The sequence below is a fragment of the Astyanax mexicanus genome, chromosome 1 (genome assembly GCF_023375975.1).
Source record: "Astyanax mexicanus isolate ESR-SI-001 chromosome 1, AstMex3_surface, whole genome shotgun sequence".
NCBI classification, from domain to species: Eukaryota; Metazoa; Chordata; class Actinopteri; order Characiformes; family Acestrorhamphidae; genus Astyanax; species Astyanax mexicanus.
Window position 1 is genome coordinate 21,866,963 of NC_064408.1, and position 18,749 is coordinate 21,885,711.

At 36.7% G+C, this 18,749-nt stretch overlaps 1 protein-coding gene across 3 annotated transcripts in view; it reads left to right on the forward strand.

Moving 5' to 3' along the window:
* mvb12ba (multivesicular body subunit 12Ba) overlaps positions 1-18,749 on the forward strand; it is a 29,439-nt gene that overhangs the window by 6,179 nt on the left and 4,511 nt on the right. For all 3 annotated transcript variants that reach the window (XM_007253968.4, XM_007253966.4, XM_049474863.1), the window contains exons 2-9: positions 1,353-1,472; positions 5,861-5,968; positions 10,553-10,649; positions 11,866-11,995; positions 12,297-12,449; positions 16,593-16,684; positions 18,288-18,343; positions 18,644-18,703. In XM_007253968.4, coding sequence (XP_007254030.1) covers positions 1,359-1,472; positions 5,861-5,968; positions 10,553-10,649; positions 11,866-11,995; positions 12,297-12,449; positions 16,593-16,684; positions 18,288-18,343; positions 18,644-18,703 — 810 coding nt within the window. In that variant the 5' untranslated portion in view covers positions 1,353-1,358. The remainder of the gene's footprint in view (positions 1-1,352; positions 1,473-5,860; positions 5,969-10,552; positions 10,650-11,865; positions 11,996-12,296; positions 12,450-16,592; positions 16,685-18,287; positions 18,344-18,643; positions 18,704-18,749) is intronic.

Consider the following 18,749-nt stretch of genomic DNA (forward strand, 5'->3'; position numbering starts at 1 on the left):
TATGGACATCCCTAATGTTTTCTTGTAGGGGAGGTACAAATACCACTTTTATACATTCAATGCCAATACTTAATCCACAGACCTTAAGTAGTTGTGTATCTAAATTCCCGCAGCAGGATGGTAAAATGGTCACCTAAACAACAATCTCTCCCACCTTAACAACAAAACACCCCATATATTGTCCCAGATGATTCCAAATGATTGGAATGAACTATATAAATGTCATTTTAAGGCAATTTATTGCCATGCTAGATTGATAATATAATATTGAATTTAAGAGCCTAAAATATTGGTTCCTTCATATCTAATCCAACATGCAAGTAAACACAAAGGATGAAGGTTAACCAAAATTAAGGTTTTATCCATATTGGACAATAAGAAAATCACATCATTTAATTATTAAGACTTCATGACTTAATGTCATGAAGTAACATAATGTTGTGTGATAAATATTCCCTAGCCTAGAGTACTGACATGTAGGCTTAGGTTATAGTATTAAGCATGAATTTCATATGTATTTGTATGATTTCATCCAATAATCAGTCCAGTTATTTTGGCCATTATCAGACTGATATTTAGTCTTGGAACGGCACATCCCTATTTCTTTTGTTTTGATCTTCTCTTTCAAATTCAAAAGTCTTGAATGCTTGAAAAGCTGTGCACCCTCCTGCCTACACCCACCTCCCGGTCCTCACCCACTGTGCGTGTTTCTTAACTACTCTCTCAGACCACTGCACTCTGTTTAAACATGTTTCCTGCTCAGGGACTTTGTTCCGTTTTATGAGGTTGTTTCATATCTTAGCAGTGTCGTCACAGTTCCATACCATCCTGCATTTCGTGTGAATAGCTATGGGCATTTGTGTGTGAGTGTTACTGTTTATTGAGAATTTAACAGAGCTTACTCACACACTGACTGCACAGAGCTTGATGTGTTTCCATATGTGATTAATGTGTGTAGAACCACTATCTTTTCATTAGTGGCTTCATTGGAAGGTTCTATTGTATTACGATGAAAACTATGAAATGGATACCTGTGAAGGGTTTTACCACTGAACTATTTAGGCCTGTAATCAGATTAGCATGAATTATTGTTGCTCAGTTCCAATAATGCTACAAATCCATTGTTATGTCATGAATAAAAAATACAATCTTAAGCAGGCTTTTATTTATCAAAGTAAAAATATGTTTTAGTCAGACCCCAGCACAGCTGATTGAAAATGTTTTAAAATGAGGTCAGAAAATGTTGAGTTTGAGGAAAGAAACATGTTTTTTTGATAGTTGCAGTATAATATACTTACTTTTTTATCTAACTGAATATCTAAATTTGTTTTTTCCCCCCACTATATGCTCAGAAATCCATGATGCCTGAGGTACGGGACCTGTCAGACGCCCTACCAGAAATGCCTATGGATCCCATCACTGGTGTAGGTGTTGTTGCCTCAAGAAACAGAGCACCCACAGGCTATGACGTGGTAAGTGTCCTAACCATGACTTTATCTAAATTCAGAATAGATTTGTATTCAATATCCACATTTCAGGTTGTTTTATTTTACTTCTGAGGTTAACACAGAGTTTTACCGTTCAAGGGTGGAGCTGGATACCCCTTTAAGAGTGGTTGTAGTTGAGTACCAATGCTGGTCAGTGACATTTGAATGGGCTAATGGGGTTCAAAAGAAGGTTTCTTACAGATTCACTTTTTTTTTTTAATCCAAAAAGTATATGTATTAGCATTGTTTCTGAACTGAATCATGAATGATTAACATACTTCTGGATCTTGTTGAAACAAACAAACAATGAGCATGATTGTGGCACTTTATCAAGAACAAAACAGCAACATTACTTCTAAGCTTAAACTACAAATATTTTATTCTGAAGCGTATTACTGGATGCATTTCAGTTTTTAAGAGTTTTTTTTTTTTTTTAAGGAAAATTAGATTGGCAAAATAATATTTGTTTTTGTTAGTGGAGTCGGTCACTTTAATCAAATTAATTAAAATCATGATAAATTTTTTATGCTGGTATTTCCCTGTATTATTGTAAATGGACCGTAATAATAGTATAGTGTTGTTTAGGTCTTGCAGAATAGATAATTAGAGAGACCAATTAGTTGAGAGACAGGATGTCATCGTGGTTGTTTTTACTGAGAGTGCTCTGCACATTTGGCACATATATTCGTGCTTCATGAAAAGTATCAAAAACAGGCACAGATTTTTTTTTTTTTTTACTTTCGGTGCTTGGTAGTACCAAGGCATTTCCGACAGTGCCCTTTTTGTATCAAACTTCAATTCCCAGCTCTGATTACCACTATGTTTCACATATATTTGAAAAACATGCACCTATTAAGCTGCAGTATAATTGGCTGGTTAGCTCCATCAGCCAATTATACAACATTCTTGACAGACTAATCAGTATTTTTTAAATAAACTGGTAATTATTACTTTCTTTTTTTGTCTTTATACTTTTTTATTGAAAGCTATTGAAAGCTTTGTGTAGCACAGAATATCCTTAATTCCTGTGTACACAACCAGATGTCTGCTTGTTTACTGAAGTCTTTGCCAAGTCCTGGGTTGGCTTGCGTTAATCCCCATTACTCTCTGTGCAATTAGTCATTTACATTTTCGAAATTCTTAATTGAAATGTGCAACAAAGGTCTGCACTACACCATATGAAATAAACTTGAAATGCATTTTGACAAAGTGACAAAAAATATCTATCAATAATACCATGGGTGCCTATGTAGGAGTTTCTTTTGCTGCAGATTGCCCCCATCTTCTTTTTTTTTTTTTTGGAATATAAAATAAAAAATAAAATAATTTATAAGACATATGATTGTGCTGCTGTTATATCCAGTAAAGTGTTCAGTATTGGAAAGCGCACAGGTGAGCCAGTAATTTACGGTAAATTGAAGCAAATGTCTGGCTGTAGTGGCGGAAGTTCAAAGCCATATCCAGTCAAAGTGTTCTTGGTAATTTGAGCTGTAAATAAAGCTGTTTTCAACACTTGCCTTGTGAATGCCTCCAAGCATGCAGGAGAGTCCACAGTGCCAGACATGGGGGAGCCCTATTTTGTTTTTCAATCTGTATCTTTTCCTCTTTTCAGTGATGTAGCATATTCTTATGCTATTTTATGATGTAATGTAATTAATCTCAGACATAATCTCAGATTACACATTTAGAGCACTGTACTGGTCTCAGAAATGTAGTGGGATGGTGGTGTTTTCTTTGGCAGGCTTAGTTGTTGTCGACACCCCAGCGTGAACTATAACAATGCCTCTTGTGTGACTTGAGGCTGTGGAGTTTGTGTGAAAGCCCACATCCCCTGCAATCTCTTCTCAAATGGCAACCCGACAGCAATTTACATGCAGACACAGAGCATGAATGTGCAGAAGAAAGACTTCTGTTCTTTCCATGATCACAATGCACTGCTTGTTTTCTTCTTGTCGGATTTGCTGTTAACATGCATTGCCCTATAGGATGATATTTAAGAGCACCCAAAGCCCAGATAACTCTACGCTGGTTCTTGTGTTAACTTTGTTGCATTTATAAGTTTTAATTCATAGATAAGAATCATTACATTCTACTACACTTGAGGAAATCCTAAACCTTGGACACTTGGACAAACAAAATTTGTCTCCATTAGTTTCATACTGCAATGGATATAGCATGGCAGATTGTTCATGTGGGTGTTCATTGACATGTCATTGATTTGGCAGGTATAAGCACATTTGCCTCTATGAATGCCAGAAAAGCACAGACACTTGCATTCACTTCGTCTTTTGTAAAAAAAACAAAAAAAAAAAAACTATATTTGTAAAATTGTAATTATTCTTCATTACTGATTTTTTTTTAATATTGTAAGTTATTTTATTTTAAATGAAATATTTGAATAAACAACAGTTTGAATCTTGGTCATTGATGCCTGTCCTGTAGGTAGCATTAAATTACATTACATTTGGCAGACACTTTTGTCCAAAGTGACTTACAATAGTGAAGTACTATTGAACTCTGTATAAGAACAGTCTGGATTGCTTTGTGTGAATGTTTGTTTGGTAAAGCGAGGCGACGTTCATTGGAGGAGCGCAGCGGCCGGGAGGTAGCGTAAGCCTTCAGGAGTGATCAGTGCAGGTAGGAAGGAGATGTTCTGTCATTACCTTGTAGGTGATTGTAAGAGCTTTGAATTTTATACGAGCAGCAACTGGTAGCCAATGGAGCTCAATGAGCAGTGCGGTGACATGTGCCCGTTTTGGCTGGTTGAAGACCAGACGTGCTGCTGCATTCTGGATCAGCTGGAGTTGTTTTACTACACAGGCCGGGAGGTAGCAGAGAGACCGCAGACAGAGGGGTCTGAAAAGTTGCTAGCTAATCTGCCAACATTAAGGCCACGTCAGCTAGCTAGTTCAGCTATCGTTAACCTTAACCTTGTACAGCTTTTCAAAATATTGTTGTTGTAGTATCGCCCACCCCATTCCAAGCATGATAACTGTTTTTTTTTTTTTTTTTTTTTTTTTTTTATAATTTAGTCAAGCATGATTTTTTTTCTTTTTGTCATTTTCACATGTTTTTTTTATTGCCAAATATTCAGCACATCCCCATTTAAGGCTAAAAAAAATGACATCCCTACCCCCTGAAGCATGGTACTTGACGGAACCCGAGGTTGGGAAACCTGTTATAAAAGAACCTTTTGAGGCACCATGAATCTGTTTTGGATTCAGAGAACCTTTTTTTTTCTTCATAATGAGCTTGTCTGCATCCCTGAAAACAGGAAATACAGTCACTCTTAGAGTGTCTAGTCCTTCAACAGATCCTCACTTGACTGTCTGGCCTAACATTTGTTTCCTCTTTCTTGCATGCTGGCAGCATGTATTTCTTTTATTACTGTTTTTGTCAGGATGCGGTGTGTACTGACCTAGGAAAAAGGGTTCAAGGAGTTGTGTACAATCTCTCTGTATAGAGGTGTTTCGATTGGACAGGAGAGAAATCAGTTTTAGATAATTAGAAAGTCTTGAATCTTCTTCATATGCCTTCTTTCTTTTTCAGGATTCTCTTAAATGTTTTCTCTAAATTATCTCTATCTGTGTGAGGATTTTCTGCCCATTCCTCCTCTTTCTCTTTATTAGTATGCAAAATTAGGGAGCCCCTACAATCACGCACTAACATGTTGCCAAATTGTCATGTGAGTGTTACCTCTTTTGTGCTCAAAATTGGAGAACATAAAGCACAACATCTGCAAAGAAAATGGTACAGTTACGATGTAGTTTCCCAATTCATTCTGTCTTGACACGGGTTTAACTGAAATAATAAAAAAAAAAAACACAGAAATATTTATTCTTTACCTCTGAAATTAAACAAAGTATACATGTATAGTCCTCAGTTGGACTGGCTGCTGGCCATTTAGGGAATAATTGCTCTGTTTTGTTCGTGGGTGAACCCCTGCAGTTCTGTTATCTTTGTCGTCTTGCTTTTCTTCAGGCTGAGTGGTAGACACTTGGTACTGTTATTGTGGGGGCGAGAAGTAAGTCACAAGGAAACCACATTGTGTCTACATCACACCACTACCTCTTTCAAAACCCTGCACTATTTTACCACTGATGAGTGATATTTTGAACGCTCACCCACTATGTTCAGGGATGCAGTGTGCTGTAGGCAGTCATCTCTATTCAAACTGAGCAGACCAATCAATCTATTGTAATGTTCATACAAATAATTGCAAATAAGATAAGCAGGAATTTGTGTTTTGTTCTTATTTGCTGGATTATATTCATTTTAAGGCCACAGAAATGTATATATATATCTAAGAGATATAAATAGACATCTATATATAATTATAGATTGCTCATATGTGCCCCATCCTTCATCTGCAGGTTGCACAAACCACAGATGGACTGGATGCTGATCTGTGGAAAGATGGTCTTTTCAAATCAAAGGTGACACGATACCTCTGCTTTACAAGGGTCTTCTCCAAGGAAAACGTGAGTGTTTCACATCTTGACCAAAGATCTATGTTGTTCTATGTTTTGCTATGTTTACTTGGCTTTTGCAATGTTGATTGAATGTATTTGATGGGAAAAATACAGGTAACGCTGCAAGAGAGCCAACACACATTTTTAAAGCTTTTAAAGCACATTAAAGCCCTTAGGTCTATTTTTAAAGTCTCCCTCATCATATGGAACAACAATTAAAATAGACCTGACAACAAGAAAGCAGTGAACAACACACAGCAGGCAGATGGCAGGGTGGGTTTTCTGTTAAAAGATTTCTGTTAGATGCTCCCAGAAGATACAATAAAAATAGCCTTGACTTGCAAAATATAAATCTGTTATTTTCCATAGGATTTTTGCTCTGTAGAGAAATACTAGGAGGAATACTAGGGACTAGAGAGCAAAATCAAACAATTTAAATACTAAACACACATATTTACAGGTTTTCATTCATTTTTGCTGCTTTATTTTTTACGATTGAATAAATAAAATGTCTTTTGGTAAACAAACAAATTCTAAAACTAAGCTAGCTCAGCTAATCCTAATATCCAAGCCCTGTACAGTTTGTAAATAGGAAGCTTGTAAACTGACCCAAACACTGCAATATCACTTTAAATACCATATTTTATGCACTGTAAGGCGCACTAAAAATCCTTTAATTTTCCCGCCTTATCTTAATCTGGTGCGCCTTATGTATGAATTTTATCAGTCAGGTTGTAAGGAGCAGTAAAGCTACTCCACTAAAGTATAACATTATACAGGAGTTTCAGTTTAGTTCTCCAGCATTATTAGCATTAGCTGCCAACTGCATGAAGCACTAGCTCTTTGACCGTCCATATGTGAGCCTTATCGACCCCAAATAGCACTGCTGGAGCAGCATTAGCATTAGCCACTAAACACAGTGCTAGCGGTTAGCCACTAATGCTAATTTTTATTTAGATTATTATTCTTTTTTATTTATATACAAAGAATTACAGTTTTGTATACTTATCTTAGCTTAGATTTGCAGGTTCAGAGACCTGCTGAATTTAGAAGGAAAACATGGTGACACCCCTGTTCCTACTACTAGTTTCTAGTTACTAGTGTCACCTTATTAAAAAAAAGCAGCTTATAATTCTATGCGCCTTATGTATAAAAATAGACCAGAAAATAGACGTTTATTGATAGTGCACCTTATAGTGTGAAAAATACGGTAAATGATTGTTCAGTCAAATATTTAATGCATTCATAAAGAATACACATGAATTTTCTCATTTCAGCTTCTAACCAGTCAAAATAAAAGAAATAATACTATTTTAATTATTTATTCTACTTAAATTTCATACGTAAGCAGTAGGGCTGGGGCGGTATTGATTTTTTATAACCGCGGTAAAAAACTGACGCATCACCGCGATATTGCGGTTAACCGCGAGACCCCAAAACACCCCCCCCCCCCGCCAAAAAAAAAAACACCACAAATTTATTGGTAACAAATCTTTATTCTTCAAACCATACAGCCTACACACAACCTCTACATAAACCATAAATACAGCATAACAAGTGAACATATGCTGCCTGTATAATTCGTCATTGTACAGCTAACCTGTCTTTTTCCGAGCAGACTTTTTGAAGGAGGAGCTTGTCCGCCTCCCCCTTCTCCATCCATAGATCTATTTTAGGGCTGGCCCGAATAGCTGTTTTGAGCTCAGGATATTCGGCAGTAATTAGTAGCGAATATTCTAATATTCGTTTAAAAAAAAAAGACGAATTAATCCACAGCAAAATTTTCCACTGACCCCCGGCCCCGAAAAAAATATATTTCTCACCCCTTTCCTCGGGCCGTTCGGGCTCAAGGCTCAAGAAGTCTGTGATAGGCGTCTGTTTTTTTTTTATTCACACTCTTCTTATTTCTCATTAAATATCTACTAGATACAGATTATATCTGTACAGTATCATTTATTTCACTTCCCTCCTGAATATTTGGAGTGCATTATGTCTCCTTATGTTGTGTAGTTATGTAGTTTTCACCCCAGAATTTCTGCTGCCTCACACCAGGCTTCGGCTGCATCGCAGGGCAGGAGCGCAGCTGCGTTACGGCTATTTCGTTTGAATTGTGCAGTGCAGAGTATTACAGATTTTGTATTTTTGCACTTGGGCTATTAGCTCAATATTAAATATTTCGTTTGTTTATAAATTATTTTATATTCTTAAACCATGTTAAATTATATTCGATTGGAGGAAATTAATTCAGACATCATTTCTTTTTTGTCCCGTTACCGTTCCGCAAAAAAAATCCCGCATCAGCCCGCCACATACACAGTTTTGCCGCACCTGCCCCGCGGTCCTAAATAAATTTAATAAATTACATTTAGTGCTTAAAATTAAAAAAAATATTTATTAAAACCGCGCTGAATAGTGCGGTCACGTTTCTTACCACATTACAAAAAAAAAATCGGTGTGTGTGTGCGCGTGTCGGTCCATTCTCCGCTCCTTTTTTGTGCTTAGGGTTTTTTTGTTGCGTGCATGAGAATCACTGCGTGATTATTACAATTTTCTTAACTATTTATTAATGTGCTCCCACATCCTCTGGATTGATTAAACTCCTGTTCCCGCCAATAACAATTCAGTTCTGTCTGTGCCGCAAGATATCCTGACGGGACCCGCGTCATATAATATGTTGATTAAAATGTCGTGACGTTAAGAAATCGGCTCGCAAGAGACAACCGAACAAAAAAAGACATTAGTTCCATTTTAAAGTAATAGAAACCTGTCCTTTATGTTTGACAATTTTTGTTTCACTTTACGTGTCCTTACTCATCTGAAGTTTATTTATCTGAACTGAGTTTTATATGGTTATATTTGTAGCGGTTCTGAACTCAGTTCCGCGTGCTGTGAAAGAGACAAGGCGCAGCGCATTTTACCTCAGACTTGGTCAGATAACAACATTTCAGTAAAGATGGTGGTTATAGTTTTATATCATTGCTTTGCTGTTTGAACTACACTTCAACCAACCTTACTATTTTTCCCAAGACTAAGGCGCAATGCCGCGCGTTCTCCGCGGTGCTCACGCAGAACAGCCAACAGCCAGACAATGAATTAATATATTTTACTTTCTCAAAATGTGACCACGGAACACCTTACATGGCTCTATGGTTTACCTTGAGGTGGGTGAATTAGTTTGATGTGTTGGTGAGAGGTGCAGACACCACTTTCCGGCAAAACTTGCAGATGATTCTCTTCTGTTCTGAGTCTTTTTCTTCCTTTTTTCTCAACTTACTGAGCCTGCCCTGTAGCTTCCATTTCCGAGCCAATATTAGTGCTGCTAATCTTCACTCTCTTCAGCAGCCTCAATGGAGACGAAGTGAGCAGGAGACTCCAGAGCTGTTCTGACCTCAATGAGTACCACGCACCGCGTTTTGCTTAACCCATTCGCTGCCGCGCCAGTGCAGCGGCAGCACAGATAAATGACAAAAAATTTTATATTCGATATTATGAATTTTGAGATCGTTTGACACCAATATCTATCGCGATCAAAATATATTTGATATATTGCACAGCCCTATAGTGTAGGACTTACACTTGACATATTAATACTGAATTCACCACAGTTGTGCTTATATGGAGCATTTTACTACCGCTCAAAACGCAGTCAATCAGATTTGACAGCCATAAAAAAATGCGGTAATGACGGTAATGAGCTCATCACCGCGGTGACGTCCCATAACCGCGGTATTGCGGTAATAAAATTATCGTCACAGCCCTAGTAAGCAGGTCATATTGCATTTATTAAAATACAACAAGCTTAAAGAACCAAGCATTTTATTTTCCTCTCCAGATAATGTGTGTGCGCACACACTCTGACAGTCAATGCCAACCAGTTGTGGTCTGATGATTCTAACGCTTCTGTGCATTATAAATAGGGCCATCACACACATACGCACACACACACACACACACACACACACACACACACTTTAACTCGGCTCATTATCTGACCACTCTTTTAATCAGTCCACAGTGAAAGCTCTGGCTAGCTCAGAGCTGTGGAGAGCTGTAGAAAAGTTGAGATTGCTCTAAGCCTTTCCAAAGCAGCATAGTTTATTTCCACTGGGCTTCACTTCAGTCTCAGTCTGAAGCGTGGTCTCTGTGTAGTGTCTGTATTTTGTGGACTGCTGCTTAAAATATACTCATATGTCTTTTGAAGCCTTAAGGAACGCAGTCTTGAATAAAACATAGATGAGCAGCAGAGTTCTGGAGGAAAAGATAGAAATAATTCCTCTCATGGTCTGTTCTTCCGACCATTTCTAATCATCTCATATTGAGGTCAGCAGCGTCTCAGTGGAAATAATGTGCCTTTCTTGGACTTTCCTACATTTTCTGCTGATGCCTTTTTTCTTCTTAAGTCTAAATTTACTGGTGGGTTGTTCTTTGTTCTATAAGGTTATAAATAACTGCCCTGTTAATAAATAAAACTACTTAAAAAAAGAAACAAAAATGAAATTAATTATAAAACTTGCATTTGTGTTTTTTTTTGTGTATAACTAATGTCTGCATGTACTAATTCATTGTTTAATAATTATATGCATCTTTCCACAGAGTCATTTAGGAAACGTTTTGGTAGACATGAAACTCATTGATATAAAAGACACACTGCCGGTGGGCTTCATCCCTATACACGAAACTGTGGATACACGTAAGTATTACCCCTTTTCTTACCTTTCATGCCCACTTGTCTTCTCTGTGAATGTGACACATACGGCCATTTCTGTTGAATATGCTAGAAGAGGCATTCTCTGTTTGATTTTTAATTGAGGATTCAAGCCAGGTAACAAGCCAATATATATTTTTTAAATAATTGATAGCAATTCTGACACCCTGTACGCATTTTGCATAACTGGTACTCGTTTGACCTTCTAGTACGCTTGTACATTTCTATTTAATAAAATGCACATTTTACTTGAACTTGCATTTTGCATGTCGTCCCAAGCTTTTCTTTGTGAGCGTGTTCACGGCTGCTCACACAGTCATGCTGGTCAGTTAGCAAACACACTAATCCAGCAAACTACCTATCAAGCCTTCCGCTACTTTCACCCACCCTTCTTTTTTCTCCAAATGGTCAAAATAAATGTTGCTGTCCTGACGACACTCAGGCGCTCTCTCTCACTCACTGTCTCTCTTTCTCTCCCTCACACACACACATACACACACACACACACACACTCTCGAATACACACACAGCTGATGGCACGAAGGAACATGCAGCTACACTAGCATTTTTTTTCTCTTTATTATTTTCTCTGTTAAACTCAGTAACTTAGCACAGTAAAATAGTATTATTTGCCATGCCAGGCCTAAAAAGAATACAGGGAAACACCAGCGTGGTGATTAATACAATATTTTTTAAGTGATTGACACCACTAATATGAACATATCTAACAGTGATTCTATATTTACATTTAAATACCCATTATTAAAACTTTAAAAATGTAGTAGGCCACATGGTTTACACATATGTTCAGTGTGTTCATATGGTGATTTTAATGTTTTTGTTGGTTTCAAGTATAAATAAATAAATAAAATATATATATAAATAAATATATAGTTTCCATTAATTTATTGAGCTGCCAATTATTATCCTTTCAGAAGCACAGTCCAGTACAATTTTAGGCTTGAGACATTTTTCAAACACATTATATAAAAATACAAAATATCATTTATTATCGTCAAAACATGATTTGTACAGGTTTGATTCATGTATGTTTCAGCCATTGCTGGCCCTGCTGCTGAATTGTGAAAAAGATGTGTGCTACCTACGTACATTTTATTGATCACACATTCCACCCCCAGTCCATGCTTGCACCTAATTCACCTGCTGTCTTCTTTTTCTCTCTCTCTCTGATCATCTGCAGAGGAGCCAGCATTCAGAAAGAGGAGACTGTGTATTAAATTCATCCCGAGGGACTCCACAGAAGCTGCCATCTGCGACATCCGCATCCTAGGACGTTCTAAACAGGCCCCACCACAGTATACCTTCATAGGGTCAGTTTCCATTTAGATAATGAGACCTGACTAATGCAGATTGTGCTGATGCTGGTCAATATCGGTCAATTTTAATTGTTTTAGTTAAAAAGCTAATATGTTTGGTGAAAGTATGTTTTACTTGCTGTTTGCAAGTTGTGAATTCTAAAATGTAGTCTAAAAGTATATTTTTTTGGCAGACAGGATTTATATATGTGCTCAAAATAGGTTCTCATGTGAATTGTCTTAATTTATCTCCTCATTATTATTGTTTTGCTTGCTAGTGATGAATTCCTGGCTTAATTAAGATTTTTTTATGCAGGGAGCTGAATAACATGGGGATTTGGTACCGAATGGGGAAGGTGCCTCGAACCCAGGACTCCTCTCCAATACAGACCAATTCGTGTTCCACAAGCACTACTACCAGCAATCAGACAGTGACAACCAACTCCACTCCAGCACCCGTCATGCCCAAGTATGTGCAGTTATTCTCCAAAAGATGTCTGAAACCAAAAAATCATAACAAACAATGTAAATATTTAATCACTTCCTCAATTACTAATTATTCTCTCAATATTTTGTGCAGTGGTGTTCCTTACTTTTAACAGGTAATGGTTCAATAAGGATAATTCACTCGTTTTTCATTAAAAAAAAAACCAACATATTAGATTTTTTTTTTTTTATGTTTTACTACTTTATTACTTTGAAAAACCAACATATAAAACCTTATAGTTTACAGAATATTGAAACATAACATTGCAATTTAGTTTTAGTTTTAGTTTTTGCAGGGTATGGTTACAAATACGTAAGACAACCATTTTCATATTGTATGTTGATTACACTAATTAAGACAAGCAGAAGAAGTTTCATAATGAAAAAATACTTTTAACTATTTTTCCAAGTTCTTCAAACTTTAAAACGGGCCAATTTGACCTGTAAAATTACAGGAGGGTTAGGAAAAATATGTGCAGTCGTATTCTGCACTCGACCAATATAACTGACCGTATTTATTAACAAGACAATATAATGCAGACCGTGCTTTTACTTTCAGTCTAAAACGTGCTTTATGATGTGTGTGCATGCTTACTCGTTGGCTTCCCACATGATTTAATTAAAAATTCATGTTGATTTATTGAGTGTTTAATTTGTCAAAGAGGCTGTGTCTGCTGCTAGCAGAAAATACTGAACGCACAGCACAGCAGAGGATTTTTATTTCATCCAGAACATAAAAACTGAAACATAAAAAAAATATTGTTATAGAAGCGAATTTGAAATTGGTTTAATTTTTTTTGTATTTGGACTTCTGTCTGATGATAATAATAATAATAATAATAATAATAATAATAATAATAATAATTTTGTTTGCAAACCAAAACAGTCAGTTAATACTATTAACCAGTCGGCAGTTCAAGTAGAGTATGTCAATTCTATGTCATTATGGGACCAAAAAAACATAAATGATTGTGTTTTTAAACATTTTTTTTTTACCTCAAAGTTATAATTTTACTAGAAAGCATTTAGTCCTTGCTATTTTGTAAATACAGTAGACAGCCCACTGCAGAGCCATAGAAGAGAGTCACAGTGCTGTTAGCCAATCAGAAGCAAAATATTTGCATATGTAGTCATAAATATTCATGAGTAGGAGCCGAAATCCTGACATTCTTCCCTGCCCACTCCTCTACCGGACTAAAAGTGCCTGAAACAGGAGCACTGGGGCATTTTTTCATGAATGCCAATTCACAGTACATTCATTCATACTAGAGACCACTGCAAAGTTAATGAACAAACGATTATAGTAGTCCTTTTAATAAGTAAACAATTCCACATCATTTATTTCTGTATTTTAGTCTGAGAGCACCGGAATGCACTTAGGATTTCTCATAGGAACAATGCCCTCAGAGACTGCTACAGAGTTTGGTTTCTGAACTTTTGTGAGGTTTTGTGTGGGAATTCAGGTCTTGCATAATTAAGTAGTAAAATATTTTGCATTAGGAAATTCTTTAATAACACAGATAATATTTTAAATTCTTAAAGTACATTATTTACAGCATCTGTTAGTGACTGCTGTTCATTACAGGGCACGTTGCATTACTTGGCAGATTTATTTTTGAGAATTTTGTTTTGTACAGACATCCATCCATTGTGAGCATGTTCAGCTGTTTTTCTGAAGCTTTTGTATTGTTCAAATTCCTATATGAATTATATTGTACTGAAAGAGATAAAGAAATATATTGCAATTTAACTTTTTTTTAAGATTCTTTTTGTCCTGTTTCACTGGAAATAGGTAATGAAAAATATTACACAAAATTGCAGTGTGGAAAAAAGTGAGAGCCATACAAGCAAATCTCAGCTGGTGAGAAAACAGAGGAGGAACGATTGAGAAAGGGGGTGGAAGGTTTAAACTCTAGGGTGTGGACTGTGTCTCTCAGGCAGCCAGATGCATTGCATTCCACAGATAATTGTATTAACAAATGTGGGCCTGCTGGGATCCCCCTGTAGGCAGTTGAGCCTATAAGGAAATGTCCAGACGCTTAAGAGGAAGTTCTGCCTTTAGATGGATTCCCAGCATCTGGGTGTAGCTGGGTGTAGCTTTTTGTTTTGAAGCACTTTAATCTAATAATATAAGTGTGAAACAAAGGGCTGTTAAAACCGACCACTGCTTTTGGTTTTTGAAGTAGTTTTGATGTAACTAGAAGTTCAAGTTTTCTTATTTAGTTCTTTGTTCATCTGGTTTGTGTCAAAGTGAAAGAATAAGTGCTCAGCTGTTGTCTCTGCATGTGTCTGCATCCTGTCTTCTCTGTTAGTATCTGTCTGGTTTATGTCAGCCAACACCCCTGACACTATAGGTTCTGGTATAGGGGTTAGAGCTACACATCTGTAGTGTATGCGTAACCCAAAAACCCCAGTTTTAAATGGATATAAAAATAAAAAATAAAAGTTGACATGCTTCTCTAACCATTCAATTTACATATGTTGTTTTTATAATGCATAGAATGATCTCAGTAGGTTTACAACCAAGGGGGAGTACAGCTGCCTGGATAAGGCAGTACTGCTGGACATACAGTAACAAGTCAAAATTTTGGACACAGCTATTCTAATTCAGTGTGTTTTCTTTATTTGTTTATTTTTACATTGTAAATGTAATACTGACTATATTAAAGTTATACAGGAACACGTGATGAATTATTTTGTAAACAAAAAGTGTTAAACACACCAGAATACGTTTCTTCTAAGTAGCACATTTATCTTTGAGGACAGATCTGCATACGCTTGCTATTTTAATCTCAGTGTCTTCATTTGGGAGAGTCACCTTGAATAGATTTCTTAGCGTCTTGAAGGAGTTACTGGAGGTGCTGAACAATAATTGCTGCTTTGCCTTCACACTGTGAGGCACCAGCTCATCCCAGATCACCTCAAATCACCATCTCAGTTGGGTTTAGGTCAGGAGGTTGTGGAGGTTTTACTATGTAATTCCATATCAATCCCTTTATTGAATTAATGTCTTTAATATGAATCTACAATGTAGAAAATTAATTTAAAAAAAGGAAAAACATTGAGAGGTGTGTCCAAACTTTTGACTGGTACTGTATTTCTAATGAAAAAGAAATAGTTTATATTTTTAATCAAATGAGAATAACGGGTGTTGTATTCCAGTCCAAATAACTAAATATTCTTAATAATTGAAAGTTAATTACTAAATAGAGCAGAAACAGCAGAAAACTATAGGCTTCCATAGCTTGGCAGTGTCAGTGTGAGATGATATAGCTGCACCACAGACAGTGCCATTTATACATATCGATATTGTAATTATATTGTATTGATATATAAAAATATATCATGATATAAATTTTGGCCATATCGTCCAGCACTAAGACAGAGAAACAATAAACGCTTCTGTCAGAAAACTGTCAGAATGTGTGTGCATGTTACCCACTATGCTACACCAGCCTAAACTGTTGAACGTTCACTAATCCCATTTAGCTTTAGTATGTAGTTGCATATGTGATGGCCTCTGTATATATTTTGTGTATTAAAGCTGTACATGGCCTCATTATCCTATTAAACAGACATGTGTGGGATCCAAAACCTTATTTGTTAAAGCTCAAGTGTTTCCAAATTGCACTGTGGACAGATTCTTACAGTACAAAGCCAAGCAAGCAGACACACCTCATTTATTTGTTGTGTCTGGATCTCAATCCCTGGTTTGATCACCCCGGATATCCTTTGAAAGAGCATCCAAACACTGTCAGTCTCATCAGTGCGAGTGAAATATCACGTTGCTCCGAGATGCCTGTGTTACGGGCCTGCAGATGGGCACAACCTTTAAGACAGGAGCTGGTCTTCATTAAGGCTGTCAGTCGCCTGCCGGGAGATTGACGCTAACCTTTTGGAAGATTGGAAAACTCACCCCGTCACTGAAAGTCAGGGGAGGTAGAGACAGTGCTGTAAATGTTTGGGTCAGGAAAAAGATTTCATCAGGCTGGAGAAGGAGGAGGATAGCTCACATGTGCTTGTGTCTATCTGGAATTGGAGTTTTTTGATTGGTCTAATTGGTTGAGCTAATTAAACCTAGTGCTAATGAAGGTGTTGAATTATGTTGCTTTTTTTTTTTTCACAGACACATATCCATGACTCTGCCAGCCAGCTTTAGAAAGAGTACAACCAGACCTGACTACGAACACCAAAACTCCAACCTGTATGCCATCTCAGGTAAAAAACTCGTTCACACATTTATAGCATAAAAAAATCGAATTAAGCCTTAAGCACTATTTGGACAGGATTAGTTTTCATTGGGGAGATGAAGTAAAGTGTTTTTGCTACAGGACATCTATAATATATTTTCACATTGAGTCAATCTCTGGTGTAGCCTGGGCATTTTACTTGTGCATTTGTGTGTCTGCATCGCTCTGCACTTTAACCACTGAGGTGTGAATGTGTACACGGGAACACAAGGCTCAGTGAACCAATCACAGCTGCTGTAATCCACATCACTCCAACTAGGGTTGTCATGATACTTCGATACATTGACTTTGATACTGATACAAACTCTAGTATCTTGATTCTTGATACCAAAACAATACTTAGAAGAAGAAGCAAAAAGCAACAATAAAATTAGCTTACCATGAAGTAATTTCTGCCAGGCATGACATACTTTCTGTCTAACTGCTGTATCAGATTTCTAAACCTGTTTTTTTTTTCCTCAACTGTGTATAAATAGGCACTTGATCCATGCAGATGTATTGAGCTACAGCTCTGTTTAGTCTTTCTGCTTCTTTGGAGGATTTATCATATTTTCTGTGTCTGCATAGCACAGATGTAATGGTAGCCTGTCTGTATGAACTTGAAGGCGTGGCAGAAGCTAAGTTCTGAATAAGGAAGATAAATAGTGAGAAGAACATTTGTAGTGTGATGTTAATTTGAACACTCATTGCTCCGTTTTATTAATTATTGATTAACATTTTACAGTTTTAAATAAGCCAATGTTTAATGTAGTGATCAAGCAGGCGCCTGATATCCAGTTTGCGATCAAAGCACGCAAATGTGAATGTCTCAAGTTCACACAGCATGACTGTAGTCTAGCTTTTCCCTGACGCTTAAACAGTTGTATTAACAGTAGCTAGTTTATCCTAGTAAAGATACAGAGTGTATCTTAACTAACTCCACTAACCTCTCCAGTTCTCAGCTCTCTGTAGAAGTCAAGGTTCTTGTCCGCCAAATTCTTAGCCAAGTTGCTCGTTTTTGCTCCTTTGCTCTGGAAAGATTTGTAACACCATTTGTAAACTAGGTTTTTGTTATTGGTTGTGTTCCTGCCTTCATTAGCAATATAAGCAAAACATGCCCACACTCCACTCCATGAGCCGGTTTTTCTAGTCGCAACTTAGAGAGGACATCTTTTATTTTACCCATCTTTATTCTATGCACGCTGCTGCTCTCTCACTGCTGACTTGTGTCTGTGTGTGTCACTCAACAAAAAAACATAAAACAAATATTATAAGCTACTAAATACTATTATAGAATTAAAATAAAGACCTCAGCTATGCATGGCCTCACATTTGCCCGTGCCTCACTTCACCCTTGGATTTCTAGCTTATGTAATTTGAGATCTAATAATAAACCCACTTCACTGAGCACAGTCTCTCATCCACTTATCATTTTCAGTGGGAAATCTTCTTTAATTGTTCCAGATGGCGCTTGCTGATGATTCAGAAGATTCTCCTTCTGTTCAGAATCTTCTGATATAATGGTTTTTTTTGTCTGATGAGGAGCATTGCTTAGCTTGATCATACTTGTTTTTTTGTGATGTTTTTCACAGCTATGGATGGAGTGCCTTTCATGATTTCTGAGAAGTTTGCTTGCGCATCCAGTGATGTAAGTATTTCTCTAATGTTGTCTAGTCCATTTAGTTCATTTAAATGTAGTTTAAAGTACCAGGCAAAAGTTTAGACACATCTCAATGTTTTTCTTTAGTTCCTTATAAAAATAAAAAAAAACTGAGATGGTGATTTGGGATGAGCTGGAAAAGCTGCAACTATTGTTCAGCACCTTCAGGAACTCCTTCAAGCTGATGGGGGAAAATAAATTTATCTGGATATATGTTTATGTTTATTTTATTTCATTCCTTTTTTTTATTATTATTATTTTTTATTTGTATTTATTTATTTATTGCAGTTGCAGCAGGTGGACTTGATGGGCATCAGAATCAAATCCCTTGCTGAGATTGAAAAAGAGGTAAGTTTGCTCAGGTTTGAATGGTAAACATAAATAAATTACACAA